Source organism: Rhinopithecus bieti, unplaced genomic scaffold, assembly GCF_001698545.2.
Source record: "Rhinopithecus bieti isolate Rb0 unplaced genomic scaffold, ASM169854v2 scaffold_13207, whole genome shotgun sequence".
NCBI lineage: Eukaryota > Metazoa > Chordata > Mammalia > Primates > Cercopithecidae > Rhinopithecus > Rhinopithecus bieti.
The window spans coordinates 1,329,266-1,345,893 of NW_016807866.1; the positions used below are offsets into that span (position 1 = coordinate 1,329,266).

Below are 16,628 nucleotides of genomic sequence, written 5' to 3' on the forward strand. Positions count from 1 at the left end.
TTGCCCAAGTCCTTTGACGCAACCCTGGGTTGTTGCCCAAGTCCTTTGAGGGTAAGCAACAGCAATGTCTCAGAAAACATTAACTCACCAGCCCACCCACTCTGATTCATTAAGCCCTCTTCTTCTTTATCTGACCAATAGATGCCCCCAGTTAAGATCTAAGTGACTCTTCCAATGCAGGGATGTTAAGGTAAGCGAGATAGACATTCTGCAAAGCAGAGATCTGTTTGATTTTTGGGTTATTAAAGAACATGGATGAAGCTGGAGGCCATTATCCTTAGCAAACTAACACAGGAACAGAAAACCAAATACTGCACATTCTCACTTATAAGTGGGAGCTAAGTATAACCAAGAGGACACCATGGACACCAAGAGGGGAATAATAGACACTGGGGTCTACTTGAGGGTGGAGGGTGGAAGGAGAGAGAGGAACAGAAAAAATAACTATTGGGTACTAGGATTAGTACCTGGGTGATGAAATAACCTGTACAACAAACTCCCATGACACGAGTTTGCCTATATAACAAACCTGCACGTGTACCCCCGAACCTAAAATAAAAGTTAAAAACAATTTTTTTTTTTTTTTTTTAGAGTTTTAGCTGGGTATCGAGCGATAACACTTACAGTGGTAAATGTACCTCATGGTCTCCACGCATGCATTTCTACCCACACCACTGTTATTATTTTTTTTTTTTAAATTTTGAGATGGAATCTCTCTGTGCTGCCCAGGCTGGAGTGCAGTGGCATGATCTCAGCTCACTGCAACCTCTGTCCCCTGGGTTCAAGCAATTCTACCACCTCAGCCTCCCAAGTAGCTGGGATTACAGGTGTGCACCACCATGCCCGGCTAATTTTTGTATTTTTAGTAGAGGTGGGGTTTCTCCATGTTGGTCAGGCTGCTCTTGAACTCCTGACCTTAGGTGATCGACTCACCTCGGCCTCCCAAAGTGCTGGGATTATAGTCGTGAGCCTCCGCTCCTGGCAATATTTCCTTTTTTCAAAATTTCAGTATGTTTTTGGGGAACAGGTGGTTTTTGGTTACATGGATAAGTTCCTTAGTGGTGATTTCTGTGATTTTGGTGCATCCATCACCTGAGGAGTGTACACTGTACCCAATGTGTAGTCTATTATCCCTCACCGCCTCCTACCCTTCCCTCCAAGTCCCCTAAGTCCATTGTGTCATTCTTATGCCTTTGCACCTTCATAGCTTAGTTCCCACTTATAAGTGAGAACATACAATGTTTGATTTTCCATTCCTGGGTTACTTCACTTAGAATAATGATCTCAGCTCCATCCAGGTTGCTGCAAATGCCATTACTTTGTTCCTTTTTATGACTGAGTAGCGTTCCTTGGTGTGTGTGTGTGTGTATATATATGACATATATGACATAAATATAACATGTATATGACATATATATATATCATATATATAGTCACATTTTCTTTCCTTTTTTTTTTTTTTTTTTTTTTGAGATAGAGTCTCACTGTGTCACCCAGGCTGGAGTGCAGTGGTGCGATCTCAGCTCACTGCAATCTGCCTCCCGGGTTCATGCTGTTCTCCTGCCTTAGCCTCCCCAGCAGCTGGGACTACAGGTGCCTGCCACCACGCCCAGCTAATTTTCTGTATTTTTAGTAGAGACGGGGTTTCACCATGTTACCCAGGATGGTCTTGATCTCCTGACCTCGTGATCCACCTGCCTCGGCCTCCCAAAGTGCTGGGATTACAGGCGTGAGCCACCGTGCCTGGCCATATGTCACATTTTCTTTATCCACTTGTTAGTTGATGGACATTTGGGCTGGTTCCATATTTTTGCAGTTGTGAATTGTGCTGCTATCAACATGTGTGCAAGTGTCTTTTTCATGTAATGACCTATTTTCCTTTGGGTAGATACCCAGTAGAGACTACCCACTATTGAAAGGGAGATGACCTGGTAACCTCTTCAACAGTATGGGAACCCACCCTGGTGGTGGGTTGACCATGAAGTTGGCCTGGCTGCATGACCCAGCAAAGATTATTTCTCTTGAGTTGATTCTGGCATCACAACTGGCCCCTTTTTTGATGGTCTAATTTTTACCCTGCAGAAAATGGGTTGAAAAAAGGCTCAGCATTTCCTCAAGAACAATGTTAAAATGACAATTTAAAACTTTTGAGAAAGTAAGACATTTTATGACTTCTTGCAAAGAAGATTACCTTAGAACACTGAAAAAATAACTTTGAAGAGAAGGATGGAAAAACTGGGGGAGCAAGCACATTATTATTTTCTGGGGTCTATTATTTGGTATGTTGGAAATCAAGTACAAAGCTACATAAAAGAATTCTTTATATTGCAAGAACATTCTAGCAATACTTTGTAAAATAAGGGCTATAGCATAAGAAAATATCACAGTCCCACAAGTCAAGCAAGACAAACCATCTGCATTTTGAAGTCATCCCTGACATTCTTTGCCCATATGGGGGTATGATGTATATTCTCCTGCTGAACAATTTTGTAGCCTTAGAAGAGCCTTCATGGGCTGGGTGTGGTGGCTCACATACTTAATCCCAACACTTTGGGAGGCTGAGGCAGGAGGATCGCTTGAGCTCAGGGGTTTGAGACCAGCCTGGGCAACTTGGCAAAACCCCATCTCTACCAAAAAAATAAAAAAATTATCCGGGCGTGATGGTGCATGCCTGTAGTCTCACCTACTTGGAAGGCTGAGGTGGGAAGGTCACCTGAGCCAGAGAGATCAAGGCTGCAGCAAGCCATGTTCGCACCTCTGCACTCCAGCCTGGGCGACAGTGTGAGACTGTCTCCAAAATATAAAAAATAATGAATAAAATAAATACAAAATAAAAGGCTTCATGTGCATTATAAACGCATTTTTACCTCTCATACAGTTGTCTCCATTGTTAAATCATAAAGGATGCAAATATTCTGCTTAGAGATGAATTAGCTTATCTCCAGTGCTTGAATGGATAACAAGTGCTCTGTAAATATTTGTGAAATGAGAGGAAACTCAGGGCATTTAAAACATTATTTTTGGCCAGGCGCGGTGGCTCACGCCTGTAATCCTAGCACTTTGGGAGCCAAGGTGGGTGGATCACGAGGTCAGGAGTTCAAGGCCAGCCTGGCCAAGACGGTGAAACCCCGTCTCTCCTAAAAATACAAAAATTAGCCCGACGTGGTGGCGGGCACCTGTGATCCCAGCTACTCGGGGGGCTGACACAGAGAACTGCTTGAACCCGGGAGGCAGCCTGGGTGACAGAGCGAGACTCCATCTCAAAAACACAACAACAACAACAACAACGACAACAACAAAACATTATTTTCCCTGGGATGGAAGGAAAAGGGGTGGTAGGGATTTTGTAGGTTTTCAACAGTTTCTCGTATCTTTTCCTTACACACTGTGCTCAGCATGACTAATGTGATACAGTGAACTTCAGGAGGCTGGAAAAAGAAAGACAAAATATATTAGCATCCTGTCCATCTAAGCAGTCCCTAAGAGTCCCCTAAGAGACAGTGCAAAAGGAGGCACCCATCAGGCAGACATGGGTTCACAGTGTGGTTTTCACTAGAACTTTTTACACAAACTAGGATTTTAAAGTCTGGGTCACTCATGCAGAGGTTTCATAACACTTTAACCAAAATGTGTGGCGCTCTGGTGTCTTGATAGCCTGATTGACTGCGCTGGGTGGGCGTGGGCTCTGTGCAGCCTGGGTGTGGCATCGTCGGGTTTGGAGAAGAGGTGGGTGGCCATATAGAATGGCTTTAAAGGAAAGGATCAGAAAGCAGGACCTCTCTGGTCTCTTGAGACTCTGAGTGTCCTGTGGTCCCCAGTTGGGAGGTCTAACTTAGGAGGCCCGTACACTTCTGGCTTCTCCCTGAGTACCCAAAAACCTTCCTTGCGAGCAGGCATTTTCTGTTTATTTTCTTTCATTCCTGCAAGCCTGTCAGTAGAACATCTCTTTGGCTTACCTATAAGCAACAAGAAAAGACCACAGGTTGTCTTGGGAAACACAGGGAATGGGGAGACCCAAACTGGTTCTTGCTTTATCATGCACCAGTTGCTCCCCTTGGACAGAGAACTTAAATCTTTGGATATGTGGTGTGTCCTTTTTAAAGAGAGAGAGGGAGAAACGGGATTTTTCACACCCCTCCTGTCTGAAGGGAGGTAGGGCTGAAACCAAGCTCTATGAATCCTTGAATCAGAACCCTGCCCAGAGACCCAGAGATCACCCAGCAGTGGCTCGGGATGGGCAGGCGAGGTGGCGAGTCCCCTGTGATGGTGGCTTTCACTGATATCTGCATTCAGCCTGTAACATGCGTGCATTCTTTCCCGAACGTCTCCCAGGTGCCATCAGTTTCCTGCGCTCTCTCCTGGAACCGGATCCTGTGAAGAGGCCAAATATTCAGCAGGCACTGGCGAATCGCTGGCTGAATGAGAATTACACGGGCAAAGTGCCCTGTAACATCACCTATCCCAACAGGTAATTTCGTGCACCCAGAGGGACTCCTCGGGAGAGATGGGGCGTGTCCTGTGAGCCCCGAGCAGTTCCGGACAGAAAGCTGTCCGCGGCTGAAGGAAAAGCCGTGTTCTCTTGGCTATCTCCCCTTCCCACTAACACCCACACCCACACATCCACAAGAGGAAGCGTAGACAGGGCCACCATGTGCTGTTGTGCCCTGTACCCTGCAGGGGCACCTGGAGGAGGGGTGAATGGAGGCTGACATCCAGGCTTTGAGGGTCTGCGTCTTCCCAGGGGGTGCCTCTTTCTAGTTCACACAAAGGGACCTTTGAGACTAGCTGTTGCCTGAGTGTGTGTGTGTGTGAGAGAGAGAGAGAGAGACAATGTCTATGTCTGCTTGGGTCTCCATGTGCGTGGGTGTTGTGTCTGTGTGTATGTGTTGTGTGTTTGTGTTTCTGTGTATAAATTTTTGTGTGTCTGGGTGTGTGTGTGTATGTCTTTGTTTTGTTTTTTGATACATAGTCTGGCTCTGTCACCCAGGCTGGAGTGCGGTGGTGTAATCTCAGCTCACTGCAACCTCTGCCTCCTGGGTTCAAGTGATTCTCTTCCCCAGTCTCCTGAGTAGCTGGGATTACAGGCACGTGCCACCACACCAGGCTAATTTTGTATTTTTAGTAGAGATGGGGTTTTACCATGTTGCCCAGGCTGGTCTTGAACTCCTGACCTCAAGTCATCCGCCTGCCTCGGTCTCCCAAAGTGCTAGAATTTCATATGTGAGCCAACGTGCCCAGCCGGTCTTTGTGTGAATGTGTTTGCGTGTGTGTGATCAGCTCACGAGTCCACCTGCCAACATCAGACAGAAACACATGGGATCACCCCTCCTTTTCCAAACCACCCTTAGATGCCTTCTTCTGCCTTGTTCTTGATGTTTATTTCAGCCCTAAGACCCCTGCTTTAAAATGTGGGAGGCAGGAAGGGAAGGCATAGGAGTCACTCGTTTTAGGCCGGGTGTCCCTGTAGACTTTCCATGAAGGCTCCACTTTATCAGTTTCCATGAGGAGGGTTCTTTAAGCAAAGTTTGCAGACAGGAACCCACAGCACAGGAGCACTGACAGGTTCCCTGTGGCAGCCCATGCTTCTCTATGTTGGTGCGCTAACTACAGATTCAGAAACATTTTTCTTTTTTCTTTTTTTTTTTTTTTTTTTTGAGACAGAGCCTCACTCTGTCACCTAGGCTGGAGTGTAGTGGCATAATCATAGCTCGCTACAGCCTCCACCTCTTGAGCTCAAGTGATTCTCCCACCTCAGCTTCCTGAGTAGCTGCGACCATAGGTGTGAGTCACCATGTCAGGCCATTTTTTCTATTTTTCTGCAGAGAAAGGGTTTTGCCATGTTGCCCAGGCTGGTCTCAAACTCCTGCGCTCAAGCGATCCTCCCGCCTCTCAAGGTGCTGGGATTATAGGCTTGAGCCACTGCGCCAGGCCAAAAACATTTCCTTGTATATTTTTTTCTACTCATTTGTCCTGTTTCTAACTAACCTGAGCAAGGGAATGAAGGCCCTTATTTTGGCTGTTTTCGTGCAAATAAGGAGACCACATGGGCTCAGTACCTTCCAAGACTGGGACCCACCTTCCTTCTTCCTTTAGAGCTAGAGTGTCTTGTACATTTGACCAGGCTTGGATGAAGGCAAGAGAACCACTGACCCAGAGGGGCAGATGGGAGACTGAAAGGGCAGAGAAAAGGGTGTCCTGTGTAGTCATGGTTTCAATGCCTAGAAAGGTCTAGAAACACCCGCCAAGCCTTATGAAAGCTGAAGTGCTGAGTCCTTCAAAGAAGATGGCCAGGCAGGGCTCTGCTTGGGGTGGAAGCTCTGGAAAAACTTTAAAGGGGCGTGGGAGTCTGCATCCACACTTCAGTGCCAAATTTACACTCACCGTGCTCAGAGAGGAGGTGGTTTCACTCTGTTGCCATCTAGAATTCTAGCATTTGGCCCATGGGAGGTAATTTAAACAAAGTCTAGGTGACTTAGGTTACCAAGGGAACCTGGAAATAGATTGCTGTTTTCCAATAACAGCTCGATGTGGGCCAGGATCTGAAACAGACACCAGAAATACTACTCTAAAGCGAGGCAGGGAGCAAAGCTGAAAGGACCTTGCCTCATTATCTATACTCATGATGGAGAGCAGCACACAGGTACGCTTTCTGTTAAAGGAGGGGCCTTGGTGGTGGCCACATGAGTCATTAAGCTCATGTAATCACCGCCTAAATGAGCATAATCAATCCACTCAATGTGGCAGCTGCTGGAGAAAGTGGAGCTGGTGTTAGAAAGACGGTGTTTCCCCTCCTTGTTGGCTGCATCTTCATTCACAAAGAATTAGGAGGCGACATCTCATGTTTGTGGCTTTCCCACAGTTTGCAGACAGACTTTGATAGATTAAAACATAAATTCATACTCCTATCCTGTTGTTGCCAGATTAGTGTAATGGTTTTTGCATTTGGACTTGGTCAGCAGCATAATGGCCGCACATGAAGCTGGTTCAGTGGATTGTAAAACGGGCTGAGATCTCGCGTGCTAAGGAAGACAGCACTCCGTGTCTTCTGTTTATGTGAGGCCTGTTGCTCATTTCACACTAGAGGCAAATCAGTGTTTGGTTTTTAAGTAGTGGAACCCGAATTCTTCTTTATTTTTATTTTTTGAGACAGAGTCTCGATCTATTGCCCAGGCTGGAGTGCAGTGGCACAATCTTCGGCTCACTGCAACCTCTGCCTCCTGGGATCAAGCGATTCTCCTGCGTCAGCCTCCTGAGTAGCTGGGATTATAGACATCCACCACCATACTTGGCTGATTTTTGTATTTTTAGTAGAGATGGTGTTTTACCATGTTGCCCAGGCTGGTCATAAACTCCCGGCCTCAAGTGATTCACCTGCTACATCCTCCCAAAGTCCTGGGATTACAGGCGTGAGCCACCACCGTGTCTAGCCTGGAACCAGAATTCTAAGCTGTTGGGGGAGGTACATGATATTTACAGTGTTTATTTTGAAAAACCTTTATCTTTAAGACAAAAAAATGTGTTTTTTATTTTTTTTTTCTGGTTTTACTGGCATGTAGCTAAAGGGAATGAGAACATACAAGCAGAGAAAGGGATATTTTCTTTATAAAGTATATTTTGTAGTTTCCCAACATACCTAGCCCCAGATGTATTTTAAGTGTTGTCAATATTTTCCTTTTGAGAAAGTAAGGAAAATAAAGGTCTCACATTTTACATCACTCTTCTGTAAAGCCTTCTCCTGTGAAGTCATTTCAGCCACCAAGTTGATCTCTTAAAGCAAAGAGAGAAATATCTTTGGAAGTAAATTTTTTATAAATAAGTGTTTATGCCAGTCAGTCAACAGATGTTTGCTAGGTCCCCAGCTCCCCTCCTGATTCAGGTGCAGACCTTTTTTTTCTTTTCTTTTTTTTTTTGTTTGAGACAGGTCTTCCTTCGTAGCCCAGGCTGGAGTGCAGTGGCGCAGTCACAGCTCACTGTGACCTAGAACTCCTGGGCTCGAGCAATCCTCCCACCTTAACTTCCATAGTAGAGGGACTACAGGCATGTGCTACCATCCCCAGCTAAGTGTTTCTATTTTTGTTGTAGAGATGGGGGTTTTGCTGTGTTGCCCAGGCTGGTCTTTTTAAACTCCTGGTCCCAAGCAATCTCCATGCCTCAGTCTCCTAAAGTGCTGGGTTGCAGACATTTGTACAGAGCCAACCTTGCTGCCTCTTTCTGTCTCCCTGCAGGGGCCTGGACAGTCTCTCCACCCCTCCAATTAGCTTTGGAACTGGTGGGAGGGGAGGAGGTTACAGGCAATACAAGACAGAATTAGACCAAATTAGATCCATGGTATCAAAACAGATTGCATGTAAATTTGCTCAATTCAGATAATACCTAGTATTCTGGAACGTTGTACCATTCTCTATGTTATCCAAACATGCAGCCATATACAGATTCGATAAGTGATACTGGAGAGCCCCAGGTTTATGCATTGTTTATTGGAAAATGTTTAAACTATTCCTCTCAGTCCAGAGTCAGTTGACCATTTACATTATGGCAGAGCTCGTTTTTGAAGATACTGTACATAAAAGGCAGAGATGGGGTATCTGCCCCTGTGCATACCCCTCCTTTCCACACTACTGACCTTTCTTCAGAATACCCCATGCCCTCTGGGGGTGCCCTGCTCTTGGGGTTCCCAGGTATTTCCAAACCACTGTTCGCTCTGCATTGTTTTGGTAGACCTCAAGTAGTTATTTTAAAAAACAGACATGTTATTAATATACTTTTTAAACCAGTAATCATGCCCATCCCTCTCCCACCTGTTATCTGGAATGTGTAATTTTGTGGCAAACAGGAATGAGGAAGGCTGACCTCATTGTTTGTTGGGTGTGTTTTCATTTGTTTGTTTTTTGGGACGGCACTTAGGCAAATGGAGCAGAGGGAGAACTGATGTAGGTTACACTGATTGGTGGCAGGCAATGGTCAGGAGACCTCGTTCTGCTCTCGGTGCCCCTGCCAGCCGGCCGTGTGAACTGGGCAAGTTCTCTTCCTACAGGAGAACTTGCATAGTCTCTTCTTCTTTACAATTATGCGGCTACCCTGTGGGGTTTCTCTGGGCATTATAGCTCTGAGGTTCCATCCAAAATGTCTTCAGACCCCTTGACATGGAGGCTAGCAGCTCTCCAGCCAGATAAGCTTGCTTTCTGCTCCAGTTGCCCTCTTTGTATTACTTTATTTATTTATTTATTTATTTATTTATTTATTTATACTTTAAGTTCTAGAGCACATGTGCACAACATGCAGGTTTGCTACATATGTATACATGTGCCATGTTGGTGTGCTGCATCCATTAACTCATCATTTACATTAGGGTATATCTCCTAGTGCTATCCCTCCCCTTTCTCCCACCGCACGACAGGCCCCAGTGTGTGATGTTCCCCACCCTGTGTCCAAGTGTTCTCACTGTTCAGTTCCCACCTATGAGTGAGAAATGCAATGTTTGGTTTTCTGTCCTTGCGACGGTTTGCTCAGAATGCCATCATTCTTTGTATCACTCTTAAGGGATGTAGAATGTTCTTTTGACACAGCCCCACTGCCAACACACACACTCCCTTAGAGCCCTCCCCCTGATTTCTCAGTCTCTGTAGCCATTGGATGATGGTGATGATGATGATGATGATGATGGATGTATCTGTTTATTTGGGAAGCAGTGAGCATCTAGACATTGAACCTGGCTGCCGGTTCTTAATTCTAGGGCTGTCACTTCCTGTCTCTGTGACCCTGGACAAGGTACTGCATTGCTGTGGGCTTTGGTTTCGTTATCTGTAAAGTTGGGATAGTGATAGTACCTACTCATAGGACTATCAGGATGACTAAGTGAATTTACATTCTGTCTTCCCCACTGGGAAGGTGAACAAATGAATGGGTAGATGAATGAAGCCTGGTATTTCTTTGCCAATGTGTCCCAAGGAGTTTATCGTCATAGTACCCCTGTGGAGTAGCTTTAACTGTCTTCCTCTGAGAGCACCCCACTTTGCAGCTGAGCCCTGGACCCCCCCATGTAAGAACTTATGAGCTCTTTCTGTTCCTCTAAACATGACTTAGCTAGTTTCTGAATACCTTCCTTTTCCATCCCAAAAACCAGAGTCCAGGTGGCTTCTGTCCATGGCAACAAATACATTTTAAGGAAAGAATGTGTGATCATAAGGAAATCTGGGGGACAGTTGGGAGATTTAAATATAATCGGGGTATTAGCTGATATTAAGTGATTATTAAAATTTTATTGAGTATGTTGATGGTATTGTGGTTCTGCAGGGGACATCTTTGGATTTTGAAGGTGCACTCTGAAGGGTTAAGGGGTAAAATGTCATGATGTTTGTAATTTAAAATACTTCAGCAAAAAAAAAAAAAAATGCAAGTATGGCAAAGTGATCACTGGTACATCCAGATGATGGTATACGTAAAGTGATTGCACTATTTCTCCACTTTTCTGAATACATGAACATTTTCAAAATAAAAACTCAAGTCAATGAACGAATGAGTGAATGAATGAAGCTGATTCTGCCCAGGGGGTCTGTGTGGGACTCTCCGTGAAGTGCAGGGGTGACTGGTCCTCTCTCTCTCTGCGCCTGGCAGGATTTCTCTGGAAGACCTGAGCCCGAGCGTCGTGCTGCACATGACCGAGAAGCTGGGTTACAAGAACAGCGACGTGATCAACACCGTGCTCTCCAACCGCGCCTGCCACATCCTGGCCATCTACTTCCTCTTAAACAAGAAACTGGAGCGCTATTTGTCAGGGGTAAGTGCGACCCTAGAGGCGATCGTCTCTGCTGTCTGTGGAAAAAAGAGCTCCTACACCCAAAGTGTTTCTCGGTTGCTGACACTTGATCCAAGCTGCTAATTTAATCTAATGTGAGGCTGAGTTTTCTGAATGTGGGATAAAGTCGTAGCTAAACCTGCTTCTCAGGGAGTGCCTTTTATCTGCAATGTTTTTCAAATACTCTCCCACCAAGTTAAGCCCTGGGCAGAATTGGGAGGGGTTCAAGCCTCTTTTCCCTTCAACAGCTTCTCTGTTGCCTTTTTGTTGTTGTTGTTCTGCTGCCTCTTAGCTCTTCGAGTTCCCCACGCTGTGGGCATTGGAGGGTTCTCTGGTCATAAAACTTAGGTAGCAGTGCCTCCCGGGCATTTGTCTCTAAACTATGGTACTGTATATGAGAAAGCCACTATTGAGGTTTAACTTCTCCAGAAAATAAGGAAGTCAGGCCAGGGTTCCCTGGCCTGACTCTGACACCTTCCCTCAGTGAGAGTGTCAGAAAGTCCAAGTGTCCGGTGTCACCTGTGAGGTACATTTGGAGTTTCCACAGCGTGGAGTGGATGGTGGGACCATGACACCCTGTCCCCTTCATCATTTTTGCCACAAGCAGTTTCAGTGTGCCTGGGTAAGGGAATGTATGTGCCTTAAATCGTCTCTCTCCAAATGGACAATGGCTTAAAAAGAATTCTGCAAATTGGATCCAAGACAATATGGAGTCTGCATACAGTAGCTCATGCTTTTACTCAGAATGGTGGGTGCTGACCAGCTCTAACAGGGAGTCAGCTGAAGAAATTCAGAATTGCCAGGAAGCCCATCTGAAATTTTACTGAGTGTTCACGGGACCATCTTCACCCTGGGCCTGTTGCACCTTGACATCTGATGACGTGGAGTTGTCACTGTTAGGAAGACATTTACCTTCCAGAACGTGTGCTATTTGAAGTCACGTGATAACCCAATATGTCACTAAATTTTACTAGAAAATAGGCTTAGAAGCCTTTCTGAGGTTTCTGTATGAGAGCCAAAGATGAAAAATCTACCAGCAGTTGGGGAAATGATATTCTCGCTGGCATGGTGGAGATGGCCAAATTAATAACCAGAGGACAAGGTGGTCTGTGTGTGTCTTTTGTTAGCAAATCGATTTGAGAGCCATCTAGAAAACATTGCTGAACAGACGAAGATGCTCCATGGGAGGTTGGTTAAACATTTGGCTGAAGGTACAGATGTTTTTAAGCTGATTTAGCTCAGAATATTGGCCAGATTTTGCTTCCGCACGAAATTATCCACAGAACTACATTTTTTTTTTTTTTTTTTTTTTTTTTTTGTGAACCACCAAAGGAAAGATCTACATGAGAAGAAATACTTTCAACAGTAAAAAGCCTTAACAATGTTTTATGGGGGGAAAAACGTGCTGTGTACGATAGGGTGGCACCTCTCTGATGGGGACAGAGTCACGCTTTGAGTTAGATTTCACAGATGGTGTCACGGTGGCTGCCTTCATCATAGAAGGCTGCTGGAGAAGAGATGTCAAATCCAGAAAGACAGGACTTTCAACATATAGTATATTATTTATTTTATTTTATTATATGTTGAGGAGAGATTAAGAAAATCTCTTGTATCACACAGCAGTTCTCTGTTCTCTCATCACGAGGAACATAAAAGACATGCTGGACTTGAAGGTGTTTCTCTCTCATTTCTCTTTTTTTAATTTTTTTTTCTTTTTTTTTTTGAGACAGAGTCCCACTGTGTCACCTAGGCTGGAGTGCAGTGGGACGATCTCAGCTCACTGCAACCTCTGCCTCGCAGGTTCAAGTGATTCTCCTGCCTCAGCCTCCTGAGTAGCTGGGACCTCAGGCACGTGCCACCAGGCTTGGCTAATTTTTGTATTTTTAGTAGAGATAGAGTTTTGCCATACTGGCCAGGCTGGTCTCAAACTCCTGACCTCAAGTGATCCTCCTACCTCAGCCTCCCAAAGTGCTGGGATTATAGGCGTGAGCCAAAGCACCTGGCCCTCTTTTTTTTTTTTTTCTTTTGAGATGAGGTCTCACTCTGTCACCCAGGTTAGAGTGCAGTGGCATGATCTCGGCTCACTGCAACCTCTGCTTCCTGGGTTCAAGCGATTCTCCCACCTCAGCGTCCTGAGTAGCTGGGACTACAGGCACGCACCACCATGACCAGCTAATTTTTGTATTTTTGGTAGAGACGGGGTTTTGCCATGTTGCCCAGGCTGGTCTTGAATTCCTGAGTTCAAGCAATCTGCCCACCTTGGCCTCCCAAAGTGCTGGGAATACAGGTGTGAGCCACCGTGCCCCGCCTCATTTCTCTTTTGTAAAAAGACCATATTCCCTAAACTTCTTTCTCATACTTCAAAATTTCTATTTATTATATATCTTATAGTGTACATGATATAGTCGTACAATGTTACATGCTTATAATTTATAAATGTGCATATATTGTAGGTGCCTGCTTACAAGTTTCTCACACATAAGGGATCAGGGTCATACCATTTGGACACCACCATGCTATAGAGGAGAAAAGTTAAGAATTTAAATAGTCTTCAGATAAAAGGAAGAAAAGAGGGTTAATGCACTGATTTTCTTTTTCAGGTGATGAATACTGTTCAAAACTTAGTTATTCAAATGTGTTTTCATGAAACTGACTATATCATAAAGTTCATGATTTCACTTATTAGAGAATGTCATTGCTACTTTCTCAAGTAAGTTAACAGTTCCAAACACTCTCCTTTTGGTGGAACTAGTTCTTCAGGTGCTGACCAAGTAAGATGGAGGGTCTTAGGTTTTAAAAACCTTTCCTATAGTTACTTCTACATTTAGAGATACAAGCTTTTGTCATTCACGCTCTTCTTAAACAATCAACATAGCTCATGCCAAGCAAGAGAGACATTTTGTCTGAAGCTTTTTTGTCTTTTAAAAACAAAACAAAACAAAACTAAACTAAAAGAGTCTCACTCTATCGCCCAGGCTGGAGTGCAGTGGCACAATCATGGATCACTGGAGCCTCGACCTCCTGGGCTCAAGCAATCCTTCTATAGTCCCAGCTACTCAGGAGGCTGAGGCAGGAGGATCGCTTGAGCCTGGTAAGTCGAGGCTAATTTTATTTTTTGTAGAGAGGGGTTTCGCCATGTTGTCCTGGCTGGTCTCGAACTCCTGGGCTCAAGCAGTCCGCCCGCCTAGGCCTCCCAAAGCACTGGGATTACAGGCATGAGCCACTGTGCCTGGCCTAAAGCTCTTAGGCTGTGTCCTGATGCGCCTGGATGTATTGCCAGCTGCTACATTTCTGCCTGTCTCCTTTGCCCAGTATCAGGGTTGGGAGTGTTGCAAAGCAGAGTGGGGCTTTGTCTTCTGAGAACATTCTCTGGAAACTCAGCTGGTGTCATTCTAACTGGAAAAGGTTTGGGGGTAGTTTTCAATTAAATTTATTTAATTGACAAAAAAAATTGTATGTATTTATCCTGTGCAGCATGATGCTTTGAAATATATATACATTGTGGAATGGCTAAATCAAGCTAAATAAATATGTATAATAACCACACAAATTTATCATTTATTTGTGGTGAGACCATTGAAAATCTACTCTCAGCAATTTACAAGAATAAATACACTGTTATTAACTATAGTCACCACATTGTTTAATAGTGTCTTGAATTTTTTTCCTCCTGTTTAACTGAAATCTTGTATCTTTTGACCAATATCTCTTCTGCCCACTTCCCCCAACCTTCTTCAGCCCCTGGTAACCATCATTCTACTCTCTACTTCTATGACCTACACTTTTTAGATTCCATGTATAAGTGAGATCATGCACGATTTGTCTTTCTGTGCCGGGCTTCTTTCACTTAGCATTATGTCCTCTAGGTTCATCTATATTGTCAAAAATGACAGAATTTCTGTCTTTTTTAAGGTTGAATAGTTTTCCATTATATATATGTACCACACACTTTCTTCATTCATTCATCTGTTGATGACACAATAGCCATTTCTTGGCTATTGTAAATAATGCTGCATTGAACATGGGGTGGGGGTGCATATGTGTCTTCAACATATTGATTTCATTTCCTTTGGATATAGACCCAGAAGTGGAATTGCTGGATTATATGGTAGTTCAACTTTTAATTTTTTGAGGAACTATACTGATTTCTATAATGGTTGTACTAATTTACATTCCCACCAACAGTGTGCAAAGGTTCTTTCTTCTCCACATCCTCTCCAACATGTGGTATCTTCCATCGTTATGATAAAAGCTATTCTTACAAGTGTGAGGCAGTATCTCATTGTGGCTTTAATTTGCATTTCCCTTATGATTGGTGATACTGAGCAATACCTATTGGCCATTTCTTTTTTTTGAAAGAGAGTCTCACTCTGTCTCCAGGCTGGAGTGCAGTGGCGTGATCTCGGATCACTGCAACCTCTAGCTCCCGGGTTCAAGCTATTCTCCTGCCTCAGTCTCCTGAGTAGCTGGGACTACAGGTGCGCGCCACCATGCCTGGCAAATTTTTGTATTTTAAGTAGAGACAGGGTTTCACTATGTTGGCCAGGCTGGTCTTGAACTCCTGACCTTGTGGCCCACCCGCCTCGGCCTCCCAAAGTGCTGGGATTGTAGGCATGAGCCACCACACCGGGCCTAAGTTGTCGTCTTCTTTTTTTTTTTTTTTGAGATGGAGTCTGGCTCTGTCACCAAGCTGGAGTGCAGTGGCGCGATCTCAGCTCACTGCAACCTCTGCCTCCTGGCTTTAAGTGATTCTCCTATCTCAGCCTCCTGAGTAGCTGGGATTACAGCCGCCTGCCTGCCACCATGCCCAGCTAATTTTTATATTTTTAGTAGAGATGGGGTTTCACCAAGTTGGCCAGGATGGTCTCTTGACCTCGTGATCCACCCGCCTCTGCCTCCCAAAGTGCTGGGATTACAGACGTGAGCCACCGTGCCTGGCCTGGGCCTAAGTCTTATTTTTTTTATTTTTATTTTTTTTGAGATGGAGTTTTGTTTTGTTGTCCAGGCTGGAGTGCCATGATGAGATCTCCACTCACCTCAACCTCCGCCTCCCAGGTTCAAGCAATTCTCCTGCCTTAGCCTCCCAAGTAGCTGTGATTATAGGCATGCGCCACCATGCCCAGCTAGTTTTGTATTTTTAGTAGAGACGGGGTTTCTCCATGTTGGTCAGTCTGATCTTGAACTCCCTACCTCAGGTGATCTGCCTGCCTCGGCCTCCCAAAGTGCTGGGATTATAGGCATGAGCCACTGTGGCCCAGGCCTAAGTCTTTAACTCATTTGGAGTTGACTTTTGCAGATGGTGTGAGATGGGGTCTGCTTTTGTTCTCTGTGGATGTCCAGTTTTCCAACACCATTTATTTAAGAGGATCTCCTTTCCCCATTCTGTGTTCTTGGCAGCTTTGTCAAAAAGTAATTGACCATAACTGCATGGATTCATTTTTGGACTCTCTTTTCTATTCCATTGGTCTATGTGTCTCTGTTTTTATGCCAGTATCATGCTGTTTTGGTTTCTATAGCTTTGTGATATGTTTTGAAGTCAGGTGGTGTGATGCCTCAGCTTTGATCTTATTGTTCAAAATGACTTTGGCTATTCAGGGTCTTTTGTGGTTCCATACAAATGTTAGGAATTTTTTTTTTTTTTTTTTTCCCTGTTTCTGTGAAAAACATCATTGGAATTTTGACATGGATTCCATTGAATCCATAGATTGCTTAGTATACTATGGACATTTTAATCATATTAATTCTTCCAGTCTATGCAATCTTTTCATTTACTTGTGTCTTCTTCAATTTCTTTTTTTTTTTTTTTTTTTTTTTTTTTTTTTTTTTTTTTTTT

The 16,628-nt window shown here is 44.4% G+C and overlaps 1 protein-coding gene across 1 annotated transcript in view; it reads left to right on the plus strand.

Annotated features, from left to right (window-relative positions):
• The window catches only part of HUNK (hormonally up-regulated Neu-associated kinase), a 133,523-nt gene that overhangs the window by 95,956 nt on the left and 20,939 nt on the right, over nucleotides 1–16,628 (plus strand). The window contains exons 9-10 of the mRNA XM_017883868.1: nucleotides 4,333–4,468; nucleotides 10,615–10,777. Of these exons, the coding sequence (XP_017739357.1) occupies nucleotides 4,333–4,468; nucleotides 10,615–10,777 (299 nt within the window). The remainder of the gene's footprint in view (nucleotides 1–4,332; nucleotides 4,469–10,614; nucleotides 10,778–16,628) is intronic.